At 34.2% G+C, this 17,807-nt stretch overlaps 1 protein-coding gene across 1 annotated transcript in view; it reads right to left on the bottom strand.

Annotated features, from left to right (window-relative positions):
• LOC145288043 (uncharacterized) overlaps positions 1-17,807 on the bottom strand; it is a 37,684-nt gene that overhangs the window by 10,258 nt on the left and 9,619 nt on the right. Inside the window, exons 3-4 of the mRNA XM_080136061.1 lie at positions 9,860-9,962; positions 1,443-1,559 (exon numbers count right to left, since the gene is read on the bottom strand). Coding sequence (XP_079992187.1) covers positions 1,443-1,559; positions 9,860-9,962 — 220 coding nt within the window. The remainder of the gene's footprint in view (positions 1-1,442; positions 1,560-9,859; positions 9,963-17,807) is intronic.

The following is a 17,807-nucleotide window of genomic DNA, read 5'->3' on the forward strand; positions in this document are numbered from 1 at the left end:
CCTCTTATTTGTGTTCGTAAATATAGGCGATTTTTTTATATGTAAAATAAAATATTAAAAACAAAATATAGATAAAAATAATATATATATATATATATATATATATATATATATATATATATATATATATATATATATATAACGGAATATGAAAAAAACAATGGACTGGTTTTTTGTGGTAACTTAAATGTAATTATGTGTATATAGATTCTGAATACGGTAACACGTCTTCATTGATCTTTTCGTTTGTAACAATTTAAGCAATATATTTTTGGATTCTTATTATTTTTTGTGTAGGATTGGCTATACGTATTATTTCGGATTCTTCAAGATGAGAACAATAATTTGAAGAGTTTTTTATTTTTACAAGGTGGTCACAACTTATCAAGGTCCGGGAGCCACTTGGGGATAAGGGTTATTTCGTGTATAGTACGTTAGTATTGGAGATTTGATAAAGTGTCTTACTTAATGGGGCGGGTTATCAGGAGTTTGTTTATGTTGGACTTGGAGACATCCTAGTTGTAGTCAGGTGGAAAACAGACAAACGGAACAGAGTTCCACAGGCGTGCACTTTTGAAGAAGTATTTACTTTTAAAAAAGTATACATTTTTATATACACTTAAGATGTATGTATGCATGTATGTATGCATGTATGGTCAAGGTCTGGTGTGGACGTGTATTAAAAGCACACAGATATCTTAGCGTCATACTGTGCTTCTCCTAGACAAATCAACCCCCACGTGTACGTCGTGACCACTGCAAAAGACGGGGCTCTGATGAACGGCAAGTGTCCTACGCCATATAACTGGACCTCCATTGCCTTGTGGGCCAAGGTTCTTTTAACCAAAGCTAAGGGTGAGGTAACCCCGACAAAAACCTCCAGAGGAGCTTAGGCCCTGTCAGCTGCGGCATACATGACCCACCGGCGTGTGGAACATTCTGTGGTGCCCAGCAACCTAAGATGGGTGGAGAGGGCTCCGTGAGCCGTGGCGAAGACAACCTCTCTAGGAGAAGGAAAACCCTGATATAAAACCTGCGGCGACTGCTGCTTCCAATGATGTTGACTTGCTCTTCTTTTTGGTTTAATGTGGCAGTTGTTCAGAGAGTGGGATTGTCTCGGTGCAAAGTCTTTCCTCACTATAAAAAGCTTCACGCACAGGCATTACTTGATATGCAATGGAATACACATTTAACCATTAGTGTGTATCTCGATAACGAAAAGACTGACTAAAACGGCAAACAGACACTCAATGAGGGGTTAGCGGATTTTATATTTTTATCTGCAAATTTAGTGAAACTGGTTCAATTTATCCAACCTGAAACCGCAACAGCATCAAAAAATTAAAAACAAAACTAAAACAAAACGCTATAAGTAACACATACTAACTAAATTAATGTCGTGTAAAAAAAAAAAAAAAATGAATGAACAAATAAATACTTACCATCACATTTTTCTTTATATTGGCCTTCCAGACCTTTTCTGACGCGTGATATCACGTGGCTCCACAGTTTATTTCCACTACACATGTCAGTGCGTAGGTAGCCGTAATGGCTTTCTCCTGGTAAAAATAGATTTAAAATTTAGGTACTTATGCACAGAAGGTACCGTTTTGAAATAATAATATTATTATTTAGAACCCCATTCTTAACATGGGAAGAGGAGAATCTTGAATTTAACTGGAAGTTTAGACATCAACCTATACAAACGCATTCAAACCACCCCCAAAAGTGTTTCTGCTTGTAAAAAAAAAACAACAAAAAAAACATGAAAATCACACAGTCGTGTTACATAAGTGATAATACTATAACAGATAGGAAACGAGAGTGAAAATTCATGGTTGCCATGAGAGACAATTTATTCATGTCACCTGTATATTGTAGATAGGGTGATTAAGGATTAATTTGTTTATGATTTAACCGACACAGGTCCAATATGCCGTTAATATAAATAACACAAATTGAGAGCATTGCGAAGGTTACTGCAAAGAAGGTAGGTTCCCTTTATCGAGCTAGAAGACTACTCACATCTGATAGTATCCTGTACATATACAAGTCCACTATTCGACCTTCATTGAGTATTGTTACTACATCTGGGCTGGTGCATCTACCACTAGCCTCTCCCTCTTGGATAGGGTCCAAAAAAGAGTTTTCAATCTAGTAGGTCCCACTTTGTCAACTAAGCTCCAACCCCTGTCCCATTGCCGTAAGGTTGCATCTCTGTGTCTGTTTTACAAATATTTTAACAGAATGTGCTCTGATGAACTCGTTGCACTAGTGCCCTCTCGACATCTATATCCCAGACAAACTCGCTTAGCAACAAAATCTCACCCCTTCACTGTTGAGGTCCCTAAATGCCAGAAAGCTTTCTACTCTAATACTTTCTTCCCTGGAACAACTAGACTTTGGAATTCCCTTCTTGCTACCTGCTTCCCTGACTGTACTGATATGCAGAAGTTTAAATATAACGTAAAACAAAACCTTGTTAATCTTTCCTAGGCCTGATTCCAAATACTAGCCTCTTACATCCAAGTGGCGACATACCTTGTTAAAGGTAAACATGAGTAAAAAAAATGTAGCGGAATCATGAAGTGATTCATACGAACGCTAAAACGTAAATGCCTCGAATTGCTACATTCTTTCTTTCTCCGTTTCGTTTTGATTTGCTTTCTTCTTCGATTAAGTAAGTTTCACAGGTACGTGTTAACTGAAAGTATTTTCAACCAATGAAAATCGTTTACAACTCCAAAAGTAGCACATTTATGTGAAAGTAAAAAGCCAATACGAACTTAGAAATTCCTATAAGACAGTAAAAAAATCAGTTTTCTCCAGATTAAACAAGTCGGTCGTGCATGGAAAATCCAAGAATGTTTTCTCATCTCCTCCTTACCTTTGGACTGGCGGAGGTGAAAAGGGATCAATGACTCACGTACTAGCTTTCTCCATCTCGCACACATACCCTTTAACACTAGCGACAATCAATCGTACAAAAACGAACTGCTACTCACAAGTTCTCACGCACTAAAAAGAACAAGGTTAACCAACGCACACACATACACAATGCCACGCTGCCAAATACTCACATATTTGTATTACTTACAAGCGCATATTATTCACACTATGAACATTTTGACTTGTGACTATTTCCCCAACTTTCTTTACCAAACACGTGTTTGCACTGTAAATATTTTCATTATTCAAATGTAAATGAAATCTACAAAATTATGGGAAAGTTAAACCGTACAAATTTACAATGCAAAGATTGCAGAATACTTAGACATCAATTCGATCTTGGAGTAATTTGACTAAATATTGCTCTGATTAAGAGGGGTGGGGGCAACAACTTGGAAATCTTCGTACTAATAATTATGGTCATAAAACCACTTTGATGTTGTTCTGTACTTAATAGCGAACCCATAAAGTCAAGGAGACGCATAAACATTAAGCATTAAGTAAAAACCTCGTGCCCAGACAGTTTTTCTTTTCTTGTGGCCACCATGTTATTGGAATGAATAAATGGACACCATATTCTTAATCCCCTCGAAATTTCCTTTCCGACAGTATATAACATGTCATATGTTTGAACAAGGGAATATAAGGAAAATTGGTCATTTATAGGTAAAAATAGCACTTTTGGGGCGGAACGCTTGTTTTTTGGAATTTTTTAAAAAGATACTCCATCTAAAATACTACTTGAAGTATAGAGGTATATTATATAGGTGGTTTTTTGGCATCTTCTATTATTGAGTAATGATGAATAACTCATTAATTGGCCAAAAATTCAAGCAACATGGAGTCACGTATGCATTTACTTAACTGGTTGGTAGGGAACATTTTGCACAAAAATTTCAATTTATGTCTTGATCTTTCTCTTTGGGGCAAAAAATGTCATTTCGGGGCATTTTTTTTTTTTTTTTTTTACTTCTTTTGGCCGCCTAGGGGGCTTACGAGATTTTTTTTTTCAAAATTGAAGAATATCACTTTCTAACCTGACCAAAGTTACAACTTCATGCAAAATTTCAGAGAAATTCAATTGATGGTCGTGGAGAAAAATCCGATCGGACGGACGACATGCCTCAAAACTATAGCCCCCTCAATAAATCGGAGGACTAACAAACAGAAATAAAAGACTGCATGTTCTTACTAGTACTGTTCAAATGTTCACGTTTAATAAATGCCTCAATTGGTTGGTGAGGTGACCAGCTCACTCAATGCCTGGTGAAGTTCCTCGTCTACCATGAACATGGTTTCTTCTTTTCCTCTTCTCATTTGCATCACAGTTTGCAATTCTGGAGAGATACCAACAACGTACACACTGGAGACATAGGCAAACTTCTTCCTCTCCAAATAGTACAAATCACCGTCTTTGAGTTCCTTGAAAATTTCAAGGTAATGTCCCCGGATAACACAATGACAACGAGGAAAGTTGTGGTGGTAATCGTCACTCACGTCAACAGTTGTTTCGAATGGAGGTGAATCCAACTTGAGAAGATAATATGGATGATCATCCCCTGATCGTATAACGGCGATGTCTCCTTCTTGCAGCATGCTGTATGCTTCACCCTCTTCATAGTCCTCTTCCTGGTTGATGTCGATGAACTCATCTTCACCTTCATCTTCATCACTGCAAAAGTCTGAATTTCCTTCTAAACATGGGAAGCAACAACATGCAAAGTGTTGTGTGTAAATACCATGAGAATTGCTGACTTTGTTTGAAATTTGGTGGATCTTCAGTGTTTGGGGTAGATAATATTTCTTTATGGTATTGTTGGCACGATATTGTTCCGCTTCCTCAACAGTTACCTCATAAAATGTTCGATTCATCATTGGCCCTTCTTCTTTGGAACGATCTTTCACTGTAAGAGCTTTAAGTGAAAAATTGAACAACTCCTTGCAGTCCCGTATGGTGGCGTCTTCACTGACAACGGCTCCCAGACAGTACGATTTCACAACTCCTCCTAATCCATCACTCTTACTTTTTCCATGAGCTGTCTCGAAGTACACCCGGGTTCCTTTGATGGTTCGATTCACAAACAATCTTGCTGCTTCCTTGCATTTAAATTTACCCCCACAACCATCGATGAATTCAATGTCTTCTTTGATATGGATTGACTTCTCTGCATAAAAATCAATTATCTTCTGGTTGCAGAGTTCCACGAACCATGGGTCTTTTTTCTTATCTTCACTGTAGAAGACAAAATGGTCCTCTCTGATGTTTCCATCCACCATACGAAGCACGACAACGGGGTACACGGTGACTGTATTCTGCTGCCAGTGAATACTCATAATTTCCTCAAGCAACAAACATGTGTAGTTTTGAGAAAAGTCCATGACTTTCAGAACTACTCCTGGTTTCATTAAGTACGCAACTGCATCGTCGTAAACATCTTTCAGGTGCTGGACATTAAAACGATGGTGTGGGAAATCTTTCAGTTGCTTCAACAGAAGTTGAAGAAGCTCATCAAATGTCAAATTCTTATCCGCTAGTGCCTTTATGTTGGTAGACCACCTTTTCAAACTGTTGTATTTTGATAGTGTGCTTCAAATCAACACATTTCACATTTTTCCTTGCACAATCCAAGCTGCATTTGAGATTATCTGTAAACAAAACACGCAACTTGTCAAAATGTTTGCATACATTACAGCGACCGAGGATGCATGTGATCGATTTCTTACATAAAAGATACTCCATCATTTTCTCGTTGTTTGACCAAACTTCAGTATCCAGCTTGTTCAGCTGCAGCATTCTGACAAACCCCCTTCGAATATAATCAATATTCTGATGATATGAGCATGCACATACAAATCTTTGAAGAAATCTCTTCAGCTTCACGTTACATGGTCGAAGATTCTCAAATGATCGCCGACTGAGTTTAATGTCAGGATTTTCTTCACAAAACTTATGGTAAGCATGGACCAATGACAGCTCCATGACATGGATGGGAACTTTCTCAACATTACCATTTTGATTCTTCATCTTCAGTGTTTTGTTTTTATATGGAAGTACTCTGGATATGTCGTCTCTTTCATAGAATTCTTTAATAGTGAGCTTAACTTTTTCTGTTATCTTGGGTCTTGTGGTCATCTTCTTTCCTGTATCAGAGAGCATTTCTTCAAGGTTCCATTTTTTTGCCTTCTTATATGTGTGGTAAGATGCTCCTAACTTACGGACTTTCTTTTTGGACAACTATCTTCAAGTGTTGTGAGAAGTGCTCTCCTAACGCAGTTGCTGATCGGATCTCGTTTCTTTTTCAGTTTAGTGTACGTTTCCTCCACTGGTTTCAAATTTGGTGATGAACTGGACGATGTTGCTTCCAGTGCTTGCTTTGTACCTGGGCTCTGACTATTTATCACAGATTTCATGAAGTCGATGCGCTCTTCACGCTCTAGCGAAGACAGTTGTTCTCCAAGCCGTTTTTTTCTTTTCTTCAGTGGCGACCTCAGTGGTGTTTTCTTGAAATTTACCTTGACTTTCATTGATGCGCGGTGTTTCCTTGTGCGTTCTGTGGATACGTCAGACTTCTCAACTTCTAGCTTCTTCCTTGCCTTGTCTTTCTGTTGTACTCCATACCTTTTTTGTTTTGTCATATTTTTTCTTTGATTTTCCTTCTGCTTTTGCCAAATTTGTCTCAATTTTTCTTCATTGCTCTTCCTCAATTCTTTGATTTTTTTCTTTTTCTTTTTCGTATTCGCGTTTTTTGACTTCGGGATTGAGACGTGATTTTCTTTTTCGCTCTGCTGCAGACATGGGTTTTGCCTTCTTTGGACATCCCATCTTCGGTTTCTCATCTTTCTCATCACCTACAGCTTCCTGCTGCACAGTGGCCTTCCTTGTCACCTTTCTTGTTTTCATCATTTTTCTTGTTTCCATTTTACACTTTTCTGAAAAATAACAGAAATCGACGTTGACAAATGAACTTTGAAATTGTCCACCCATCACAAAAACTGATTTTGATTGTTCTATTTTTCTTCAACATGCCATTATAGTAAATTACTCACTTGTCAATGATAATTCTAGTTTCTTGTATCATCTGCAATTTTTCTAACATGACAGAAGTTTTTGTGGCTGATTAAATTCCTCCTTAAGTCATGACAAATATTATCTGAGAATACCCTTTATATCAAATTGTGCCATGCTATTTGAACAAAAAGAGGCATTATGTCTTTAAATATTGTGTCAATTACTAGTTTTTGCTGGTTGCAGTTTTCTTTCTATTTCAATTCTCATTACTATAACTATAAAGAATGAAAATTTGATTCTCAGACTTTTTGTGACGGGTGGACGGAAATACAGCATGTTCAAAAAATCAAAATTTTTTTACCTTTAGTCTATGGTAGCTATACCAATGGACTTTTCTCACTTCCTGACATCCTGTAGCTGAATAATTATGATTGGCAAGGAATGAAAATCATTTTCAGAGAAATTAGAGGAAAAATTTGGTCATAATATTAAAAAAACATAAAAAATTGTACCCCGAAAATATATATTTTTCGAGAAAAAACCCGAATACCTGTCCATTTTCAATGGAAAAATCCTAGCATTAAGCTAGTGGGAGCAATTGGAATACCTGATAGCAAATATGAGACAATTTTTTGTGCAGAATAGAACCTAGATAAGGAACTAAGATATGAGCGATTTTTTACCCAATGGTCATAATGCAATTAACCGCCACGAGGAGCATATTAAAGGTTTTTGGTCCATTTTTGCAGGAAAGTAATCCTAAATGATAGGTCTAAATAGGAAACTAGGTCTTGAATGTAATAAATAACTTTAAAATTTGGCCAAAAAATCACTAAATGTCCCTTTTTGGGCACGAGGTTTTTACTATATGCTATTAACAGGAAAGAGTCTTAGTTCTTGTCTAGGTACATAGTCATCCTCTATAAATCTTGCAGTATTAAAAACGGTCAGTTCATGTCACGAAAAAGGAAGAACACAAAATAAATGCACAGATTTTCTGAATACACAGAACAGTGTGACATTATTTCGTGCTTCTCAAACAACAATATTTTTTTTTCCAAAACCAAATTACCGAAATGCATGAAAACTCAATTCCTAGTTCGTATGATGGTGTTTCATATGGTTAGGAGTTAAGTCCACGTTATGTTTTCGTCTATATTCAGAAATAGTTCGAAAACTCAACACAGCATTTTACACCCAACATGAATACAGAAAAAGATTTTAAAGAACAAATAGCTATTGTTTGCAGAAACATTTCATAAAAACGAATCATCTGAGTAAAAATAATTTAAGTTGCATGGGATTACTTTATATCTTACAATCAATGTTTAACCTTTTAATCATATTAAAGGAAAACATCACACTTCATTTCTAAACATTTCCACATAACCTAAAAAAAAAAAAAAAAAAAAAAAAGTAACTATCTGATGAGTAAAAAGGTGTACTTTTTCATTTGGGTTTTCCGGACAATTTTTTTTATTTCATTTTCAAAGAGTTCCACTCGGGACAAGAAGCGACAATCAGGAAATTTATTAAGATTTTGTGAAGCATTATTTGTAAATCAAAACAAATATATTTAATTAACGCAATAGCTAAACAGAAGACATGGAAACATTTATTGAATTAAATTAAAAATATGTTTTTTTATAAAAAAAAGAAAAGAAAAAGAAACGAACACACGATTCCGATTTCAAAATAAATTTTTAAAGTTTAGGATATATTTTCAATACGTATATATATGTATTGAAAACCTAAAATGCAGAAGTACCGATCAATTAATTATATGATTAACGAGGATTTTCAAGCAGATAATTATTTCAAAATTGTAATTAGAAGAAAGTGTTTGTTTTTAATAAAAACAAATCATTTCATTCAATAAATTTTCTAGTAATGTTTTCTTTTACTGTAATGTATTTTTTATCAAAAAGTTTCGCAAAACTACTAAATAATTAATAAATTTTGTTATTGTTGTCACTTATTCACAGAAGAACGTTTCAGAAATGAAAAAAAAATGTCCTGAAAACCGAAAAAGGATTTTCGTTTTAGATTTTCAGACGGACCGATTCAAATGCAGCCTCATCGAGTGATCAAATCAGACAGGGCTTACTACAACGCACATCATAAAAACTGATCGGCAGAGTCAAATCTGTTGTGTACCTATTTACAATGCTTCCCCACGGGACAGTGTTAAACACCAGGATCGTTTTTTAACGTGGAGAAAAGGTACAAAAATAAAAATTGTCTCAGTCTTAAAGAATTTCTCCTCCACTAAAAGAGAACGAGAAATGGAAGATTCTACACTTTGATCTTAACTGGAATTGGAAACGTTTTGTCATGACCATAAACCCTGACTTTGCACCCCGTTAAACTGAATCAACTCCGCTTTATTTCATTCATTTTTATATGAGTACCGATAAGCGAAATAGATTCAGCCCGGGGTGGGGGGATCGACCTCCAAATCAACAGTTTGGGTCATTGTTGAGATGGCCTATTCTCGGTTGACTAAGTTATGTCTCTGGTCTTATGCAGTTATAGAAGCTCCACTCTTCTAGGCTTTCTCTTCTTCCTCTGAGAAAGCGTTAGCTTACTGCTAATCGCCTGAGACGTTACTACCGAGGAATGCTGACGGGTCTACCAAAACATTTTTGATAGGTTAAAGTGTTCTTCCGCTTGAGTGCTTGCTTTTCAATACCACTTTCCGACCGTTGTGTCACATCATCAAAGTGTAGGAGAGAGGGCAATAATTTCTACGTTACACTCGTTGGGTCTTGAATTCTTGAGTCAATATCCATCCCTGCCATGGCACTATGCATGATAGCATGATAACTTTTCGTTGTATTTTAAGTTGCTTACGTAACACGTTATTCTTGTATGAAAAAGAAATCCTGTTTTTCTATTTACCCATAATGAGGTATGTTTTTTCTAGATCAAGATAATCCGCGCAGAGTATCGACATTCTCAAAATTCCTGATCTGTTTCTAAAATTCAATTTCTCGATGTTTCCCTGAAAAAAAAAAAAAGCACAAATATTAATTTAGACTACCTGTGACCCGTTGGGTCAGTATGTTATATTAGCTATGGAATTCGTGTATTAGCGTGACACTTGTGACGTAAAGAAAATATTAAAAATCACGGACGGATCACTCAAACAATCCTCTCTATTCGTGTAACGTTACCTATTTTTCCGAATAATCGCTCCAAAATCGAAAATTAAACATGATTTTCCTACGAATCGAACGCCGACGAAAGACATTTAGCAGCAAAAACGCACATGAACCTACTGATGAAAAATATAAGAATGAAAAACTCATATTGGAATTCTTCAATCAAGCTATAGAAATTTAAAATCTAAAAAAAAAATAATTAATAAAACCTGAAGCAAAAAATAAAACCTAAATAAATAAAATAAAATAAAACTAATAATGAAACAGATTAGTAAATGTGTCAACAAATTCACCGTTCTCACACAACTATTTTCTATCTAGAAATGTAAACAAAAAATAAAAAGAAGGAAGGAAGGAAGGAAAAGGGACGGATAGAGAGTAGTAGTAGTAGTAGTAGTAGTAGTAGTAGTAGTAGTAGTAGTAGTAGTAGTAGTAGTAGTGGCTTTACTACAATTGTTCTTATGTTTGTCAACGGGTTAAAGTTGTTTAGTTGTAAGAAATTAGCGACAGTATAGTTTTAATATGAAATAGTTACAAAACACCCTCACTCTTCCCATGTTAAATAATAATTTCGAAATAATAACGTTAATATTTCAGTGCGCAGGTCAAAATCTGCAAAAGAAGCGATTTGCGTTCATTTGTTTACGTTGTTATGGGTTAATGTTTATGCGCGCATGCGCAACCGGATGTCATAAACCGGAAAGTGGGTTACATCACTCGTTACAAAGTCATTTGAGTTTTATAATTATATAGATAAAAGAAACGTTTTCTAAACATAGGCGATTCAAACAGCAGATATTGCGGTTAACAATGCACGACAGACCGACATAATTACAAAGCTTTATTGAACGCATCTAGAAAACGATCAGACAATTCAATCAGTATCTTTTGAATTAAAACATCACAGACCAAAGAAAGTGACATTTGAAGCTTAAGTTTGGCAAAGTAAAGGAAACGCTATTTCGAACTGTAACTGGACGAAACGAGCATAGGAAAGAAACTGATAAAAATCCTAGTATCCAGTAGCGTAGCATCAGTTTTCGCCGCCCGGGGCGGTCGAAAAATTTGCTCCCCCGCCCCGCTGGCATATAATTCCCTGTTTAGCCCCCTCCCACCAGCTGGTATATAATTACTTGTTCTGCCCCCGCTTGCATATAATTACATGTCCCCCCCCCCACGCTGGCATTTGATTACCTGTGCTGTCCCCCCGCTGGCATATGATTACCTGTTTTGCCGCCCCCCGCCTACTACTGGCATGTACAACCTGTCAAAACCTTCAAAATTTCAAAATATTTATTTTTATTGAACTAATGTTTACACAATTCCCTTCAGATTAATGTTTACACAATTCCCTTTTTCTTAATTTTAATTTAATTGAACAATTTCTGTTCAATAATTTGAATAATAATAAGTATATAAACATTAATCTGAAAGAAATTATATAAATATTAATATGAAACAAAAGAAACCAAATATTATTTTTTAAAAAACGCATTATTCAAATTATAAAAAAATGTTGAATTAATTTAATTAGCTACACAACCAAATATAATAATAAATTTAAATGAGAACATTTGGAACCTGAAAATGTTATGAAATGATAAAATCATTTTTTTTTTACTTTTTTGTTGTTAAAGTCTGAATTTTCGCCAAATAACCTGGCTGTATCAGAGAGAAGATAATCCAATGTAGTTTTCTTTTCGTTTTCTTCATAATGTTATTATTAAGAGATCGAGCCTCCCGAAGAGAAAAAACGTATCGGCGCTTTTTGAAATCCTTGTGCGTAATCGCTCGGTTTAAGCACAAAATTTAAGAAATGAACAGCATTGTCAAATGCCTAGCCAATGCAGTTACTAATCTGAATCCCATCGTTCTTCAGTTCTCTCAAAATCAGTTTAGAAATGTCCTCCGTGCTTATACCTTTTATCTCGATGGAACGGAGAAACGACTCCTCCACTGTCACTTTTTTTCGTCAATTTTTACGTAGCGCAACACCTCACTACTCTGGTCCTTGTGAGATACATCAGGCGTCCTATAAAAAAAATATCCAAAAATATTTGCTTTCTTTGATCTGATCGATGATTTTCTTTCTCACCTGTTTTGCCAAAATGCTCACAAATTCATTTGGAATTTCTGGTGACAGATAAGAAGTAGCAATTTCCTTCTCCAGATTAACTTTCACCAAATGTTCACGGAGCACAGGGTCATACTTGGCCAATAAATTTATCAATTCTAAAAAAATTCCCTTTGTTTTCTTGATCTCTTTCATCATTATGGATGTCTTCCCGATGACCCCGTAGTGCCAGATTCTGCTTGGCGAGAAAAGCTGATGATATCCAGCAATCTAGCTAGAATTCCCCGCCATTTCTTAGTTTCTTTCTCAATAAGAGTTTGTTCTACTTTGTCAACTATGTTTCCTTCAGCAAGTCGGATCACTAGATCCTTCCAGTTGAGAAACGCTTGAGCAATATGAATTGGACGTAAAATGATTTTTTCATTTCAGAGACGTTGTAGCATTTTACAACACTAACCAAAAATTATTATTTTTCTCATGGAAATAAATTCTGTAAGCTTTTGGGGGGGGGGTCTAAACTATTACGCAAAATTTTACAACCTTGCCAGTCAGACTTCGGCTTAGTGAACATTTCTACAATGTTAGAGTAGCCTTGAAATGATGATTATTATTTATTTTAAGTTAAATTAATGCACGAAAGTTTAAATTTAAAAATGATTGTTTGTGCCTTTTTCAGTGTCCATATGCAATCGCATAAAATAAAATGAAAGTCGAAAAAAACAAAAGGAAAATATCATTTTTAGTCAAGGGTGTTAGTCTAAAATTCTCATAATATTAGTAAAACGTATTTCTATTATAATTATCTGTATGTTGTTTTTTGTTTCGTTTTATTTGTTTATTTATTATTTTTTTGCATTAAAACAAATCAATCTACTACATCTCTATTACATTGTCAATAGTAATAACTATCTATATAAGAGTCAGATACGTCCAAGGATGGAATACTGTTGCCACATATGGGCAGGAGCTGCTAGAAAAGACTTGTCCTGCCTTGATAGGGTTCAAAATAGACTTCGTGGGCTGGTGGGAGATGTCCTTTTCTCTTCGCTGCAACCCCTATCTCACAGAAGAGATGTTGCGAGTTTGTCTCTGCTTTATCGTTATTTTCAAGGAAAGTGTTCAACTGAGCTTCAATCTATGGTTCCCCCCTCGCCAAACTTTCACAGGAAACACTAGATTAGCTGAAAACATTATCAATAATTTCCCCCACTCTTTATCTGTGCCTAAACCTAAACATAGATTCCATGATCAAAGCTTCTTTCTTAGAACTGCACGCCTGTGGAATTGTCTTCCGTTTTCCTGCTTTCCAGCTTTCTATAATATGGTTGTCTTCAAGTCCAACTTGAACAAGTTTCTGATGAGCCGTGCCACTTAAGTTAACAAATTTACCGAACTTCCATTACTATCGATTGCTGTATTGTCCTTTTGACTACTCTACACTCTTTAACCCTTATCCTTGAGTGGCCTATCGGCCTTGATAAGTGGTGACGTCTATGTAAAAAAAGGGCAAATATTTATAATTAGGGTAAACACGTGAACATTCTTTAGCAGAGAGAACATATAGAATAGTTAAGAATACATTCACATCCGTTCTTAAGTTAAGAATTGCTTTTTATATAGTAACTATGTTATTTAGAAACTCATGTTTAAAATGGAGAGGGGACTTTGTTAACTATACTGTTCTTTTATCGTTTTATTTTGCATACCAATCGTTAATTATTTTTCATTGTTTGTGAAATATTCAAATAGCATTTTTCGAACTAATGACAAATGCAAATCTGGTTTGTTTTAAAAGAGAAATGCATCTTTAGCTGTTTCATTATTTTCAATAATTTAAAAGGAAAACATTCGATAAAAATATTTAGACCCCCTCCCTTCGTATATTTAATATATGTCCCTCCCACAAACACACACTAAGTGCTTTTTTTGCGTGCGAAAATATATGCAAACATGAGGAGGTTTTAGAGTAATTCGAAAAAAAAAAAAGGCAAAAACAAATCACTAATTAAATATTTAGAAATTTAAAAAGAATCGGAATCGGAAATCGTATCGGATCAGGAATTTAAGACACAATCGGTAATTGAATTGGAATCGGGAAAAAAATTTTTGAATCATCCAATCACTAGTATATATATATATATATATATATATATATATATATATATATATATATATATATATATATATATATATAACTACTTCATTTACTCACATAAAATTAATATACGAAAGTATAGATTTATACGTAAACTTTAATTATTTACTTCAAAAGTGCTCTATACTTAGGAAGAGCTAGTTAGTAATTTATAAAATATATATGGCGATTAAGCTACACTGAATATTCGGCGTTTCATCCACTCTAGGATTCGTCAGGCTTATGCGCGAATTCTGTGGTTGTTTTTGTTTTTATATGGTCCTCTTCTGTTGAGGGTTTTAGTAAGCCAATCAGCTTTCTATTATCCACCGCGCCCCTTCCTATTTTGATAAACTTTGAAAATGACCTTTTAAATGTAATTAAAAACTTAGAATTCCACAATCAACCTAACAATTTCCAACGAAAACTACACAAAATCGTTAGAAACAAAAACAACTCTAATAAAATCTTTGTAAAAGCAGATAAAACCAGAAACTTTTATAAAATAGATAAGCAAGAATATAACAAACTAATCACAGAAAACATTACAAAAAACTACAAAAAAAATAGACACAAACGAATGCGACTACATAGATATAATAAATACTGAAAGTAAACAAATTACCGATAATTAAAAATTAGCGATAAAGTTGGCAAATTGAAACCTAGAGAGGCATACGTTCTGCTTAAAGACCACAAATGGGACTTTAATAATAATCCCAGCACCCGCCTGATAAACCCAACTAAACCAGAAATAGGTAGAATTAGCAAAACTATACTTTCCAGAATAAACAAACAAATCAAACAAGACCTAGAACTAAACCAGTGGGCAAATACTACCGAAGCAATCACCTGGTTTAAAAATATAGAAAACAAAGATAAATGTACGTTTATACTGTTTGACATCATAGACTTTTATCCCTCGATATCCGAAGAACTTTTTAACATTGCCCTAGAATTTGCCGCGGCATACACTGATATATCCTCGGAAGAAATCAACATCATTAAAAAATGTAGAAAATCAGTTCTAATAAATAACAATAACCAATGGATAAAAACTAAAATGAAAAATTCGTTTGATTTGACAATGGGTGCCAGAGATTCTGCAGAGGCATCAGATCTTGTGGGATTATTCATTCTATATACCATCACAAACATATTCGATACTACGGATATCGGCCTATATAGAGATGACGGACTAGCTATAATAAAAACTCCAACAGAGTCAAGGGAGAAAACTTTAAGAAAATCATACACAAAGAAATGGAAAAATTAGGCCTAAAAGCAGACGTATCAGATGACATAAAAATAACAAACTTCCTGGATGTCACGTTAAACTTAGATAAAAACACATATGAACCATACTTAAAATATAACGCTACTCCAATTTACGTAAACCCTAAGTCCAATCACCCACCATCAATTATAAAGCACATTCCTAACTCGATCGTAAGTAGACTCTGTGATAACTCAAGCGATGAAAATGCATTTAACAGGTAAACCAATATCTACGAAACAGCCCTAAAAAATAGTGGATACAAAAATATCGATATCAAATATAAGCAACAAAACACCAATAACTATAATAAATTAAAAATAGAAGAAAAAGAACTATAATCTGGTATACGGCCCCATACAATCAAATGTTAAAAACAAAACTTGGCAAGAAATTTCTAGATCTTATTGCAAAAACACTTTCCCGCAACCAACCCCTTAAACAAAATCTTCAATAAAAATACCTTAAAGTTATCCTACAGTTGTTGCGAAAATTTAGAGATGATAATTAAAGCACATAATAACAAAATACTAAATAAAAGCAATGTAAACAACAACAAAATAAACAATAAAAAAGTAGACACCATGACAAAAATAAAACTAACACTAGCAGAAATAATAATAATAATAATAATAATAATAATAATAATAATAATAATAATAATAATAATAATAATAATAATAATAATAATAACAAAAAACCAACCCCGGACAAGAACAACCATACCATAAATAAAAATACTAATAATGAACACGATAAATGCAACTGTGGACACCGCACACTTTGCCCAGCTCAAAATAAATGTCTAACAAAAAGCGTAGTTTATCAGGCAACAATATTTGCGAAAGAAAACCCGAATAACAAGAAATATTACGTAGGCATGACTTCCTTAGATTTCAAAACTCGATACTATGACCACAAAAGTACATTCAACAATAAAAAGCATCGTATAAAAACAACACTAGCGAATAAATACTGGGAACTCAAAGAAAGCGGACATTCGCCGGTAGTCGAATGGAAAACAATAAGACAAGCTACCACGTGTAGGCATTTAGACGACCCATGTAAATTATGCCTTCATGAAAAAATTGCTATCCTGTATTTAAAGAACTTCAAAATCTATTAAACTGTAGAAGAGAAATGGCAAATAACTGTGTTCACAAAATAAAATTTACTCTAGGATAGCGATACAAAATAGTTTTAAAATTAACAAAAACAATAGAAAATAAACAAATAAATGAATTAAATAAACATGAATATATATAAACGATCACACGTATATGTATGTATATATATATATGTATATATATGTGCATATATGTATGTACACATATGTGTATATATATATATATATATATATATATATATATATATATAAAGAAATGTCTTCCTTAAACCACTAAACTAGTTTTAAAACAGATCCTTTGTTCGATAAAATGCATGCCCATTGGCTGATAGGAAGAGGCGCCGTGGATACTAGAAAGCTGATTGGCTAACTAAAACCCTCAACAGAAGAGGACCATATAAAAATAATAAACAACCACAGAATTCGCGCATAAGCCTGACGAATCCTAGAGTGGATGAAACGCCGAATATTCAGTGTAGCTTAATCGCCATATATATTTTATAAATTAGTATATATATATATATATATATATATATATATATACATACATGTGTGTATATATATATATATATATATATATATATATATATATATATACACTAGCATGAGTACCCGGCGTTGTCTGGGTTGACATGAAGTTTTCATGATGGGTAACGTTGATACCCCCACAACAATTTTAAAAATAAAAGAATGGATAAAAACATGTAAATGTAATCGCCCACAAAAATAAGTATCTGATACTCTCTCTCCACCAGATATTTCGGCAGAAGGGATCACTGTCCTAAGAAATCTCACGATTTTGTGAATCTAAATAAAATAAGATTTATAAACATTAATGCGTGCGTTTATTTTTTATTTTGGTAAATGTGTAGTTTAGTGGCGGAAATTATTTGCCAGACAAAAAAAATATAAAAACTATTTATTTTTATATAAAATACATTGTTAGACCCAAAGGCTTAAATAAAACCAGAAAAAAAAAATCATTTTTATCATTTTTTTATCATTTATATCTATCATTCGAGGCCGCTATATTGCTTTTAAAGTTTGGCCTTTCTAAGGTTTGGCAGATTGGCCT

Source organism: Euprymna scolopes, chromosome 11, assembly GCF_053919585.1.
Source record: "Euprymna scolopes isolate OS-2025 chromosome 11, ASM5391958v1, whole genome shotgun sequence".
NCBI lineage: Eukaryota > Metazoa > Mollusca > Cephalopoda > Sepiida > Sepiolidae > Euprymna > Euprymna scolopes.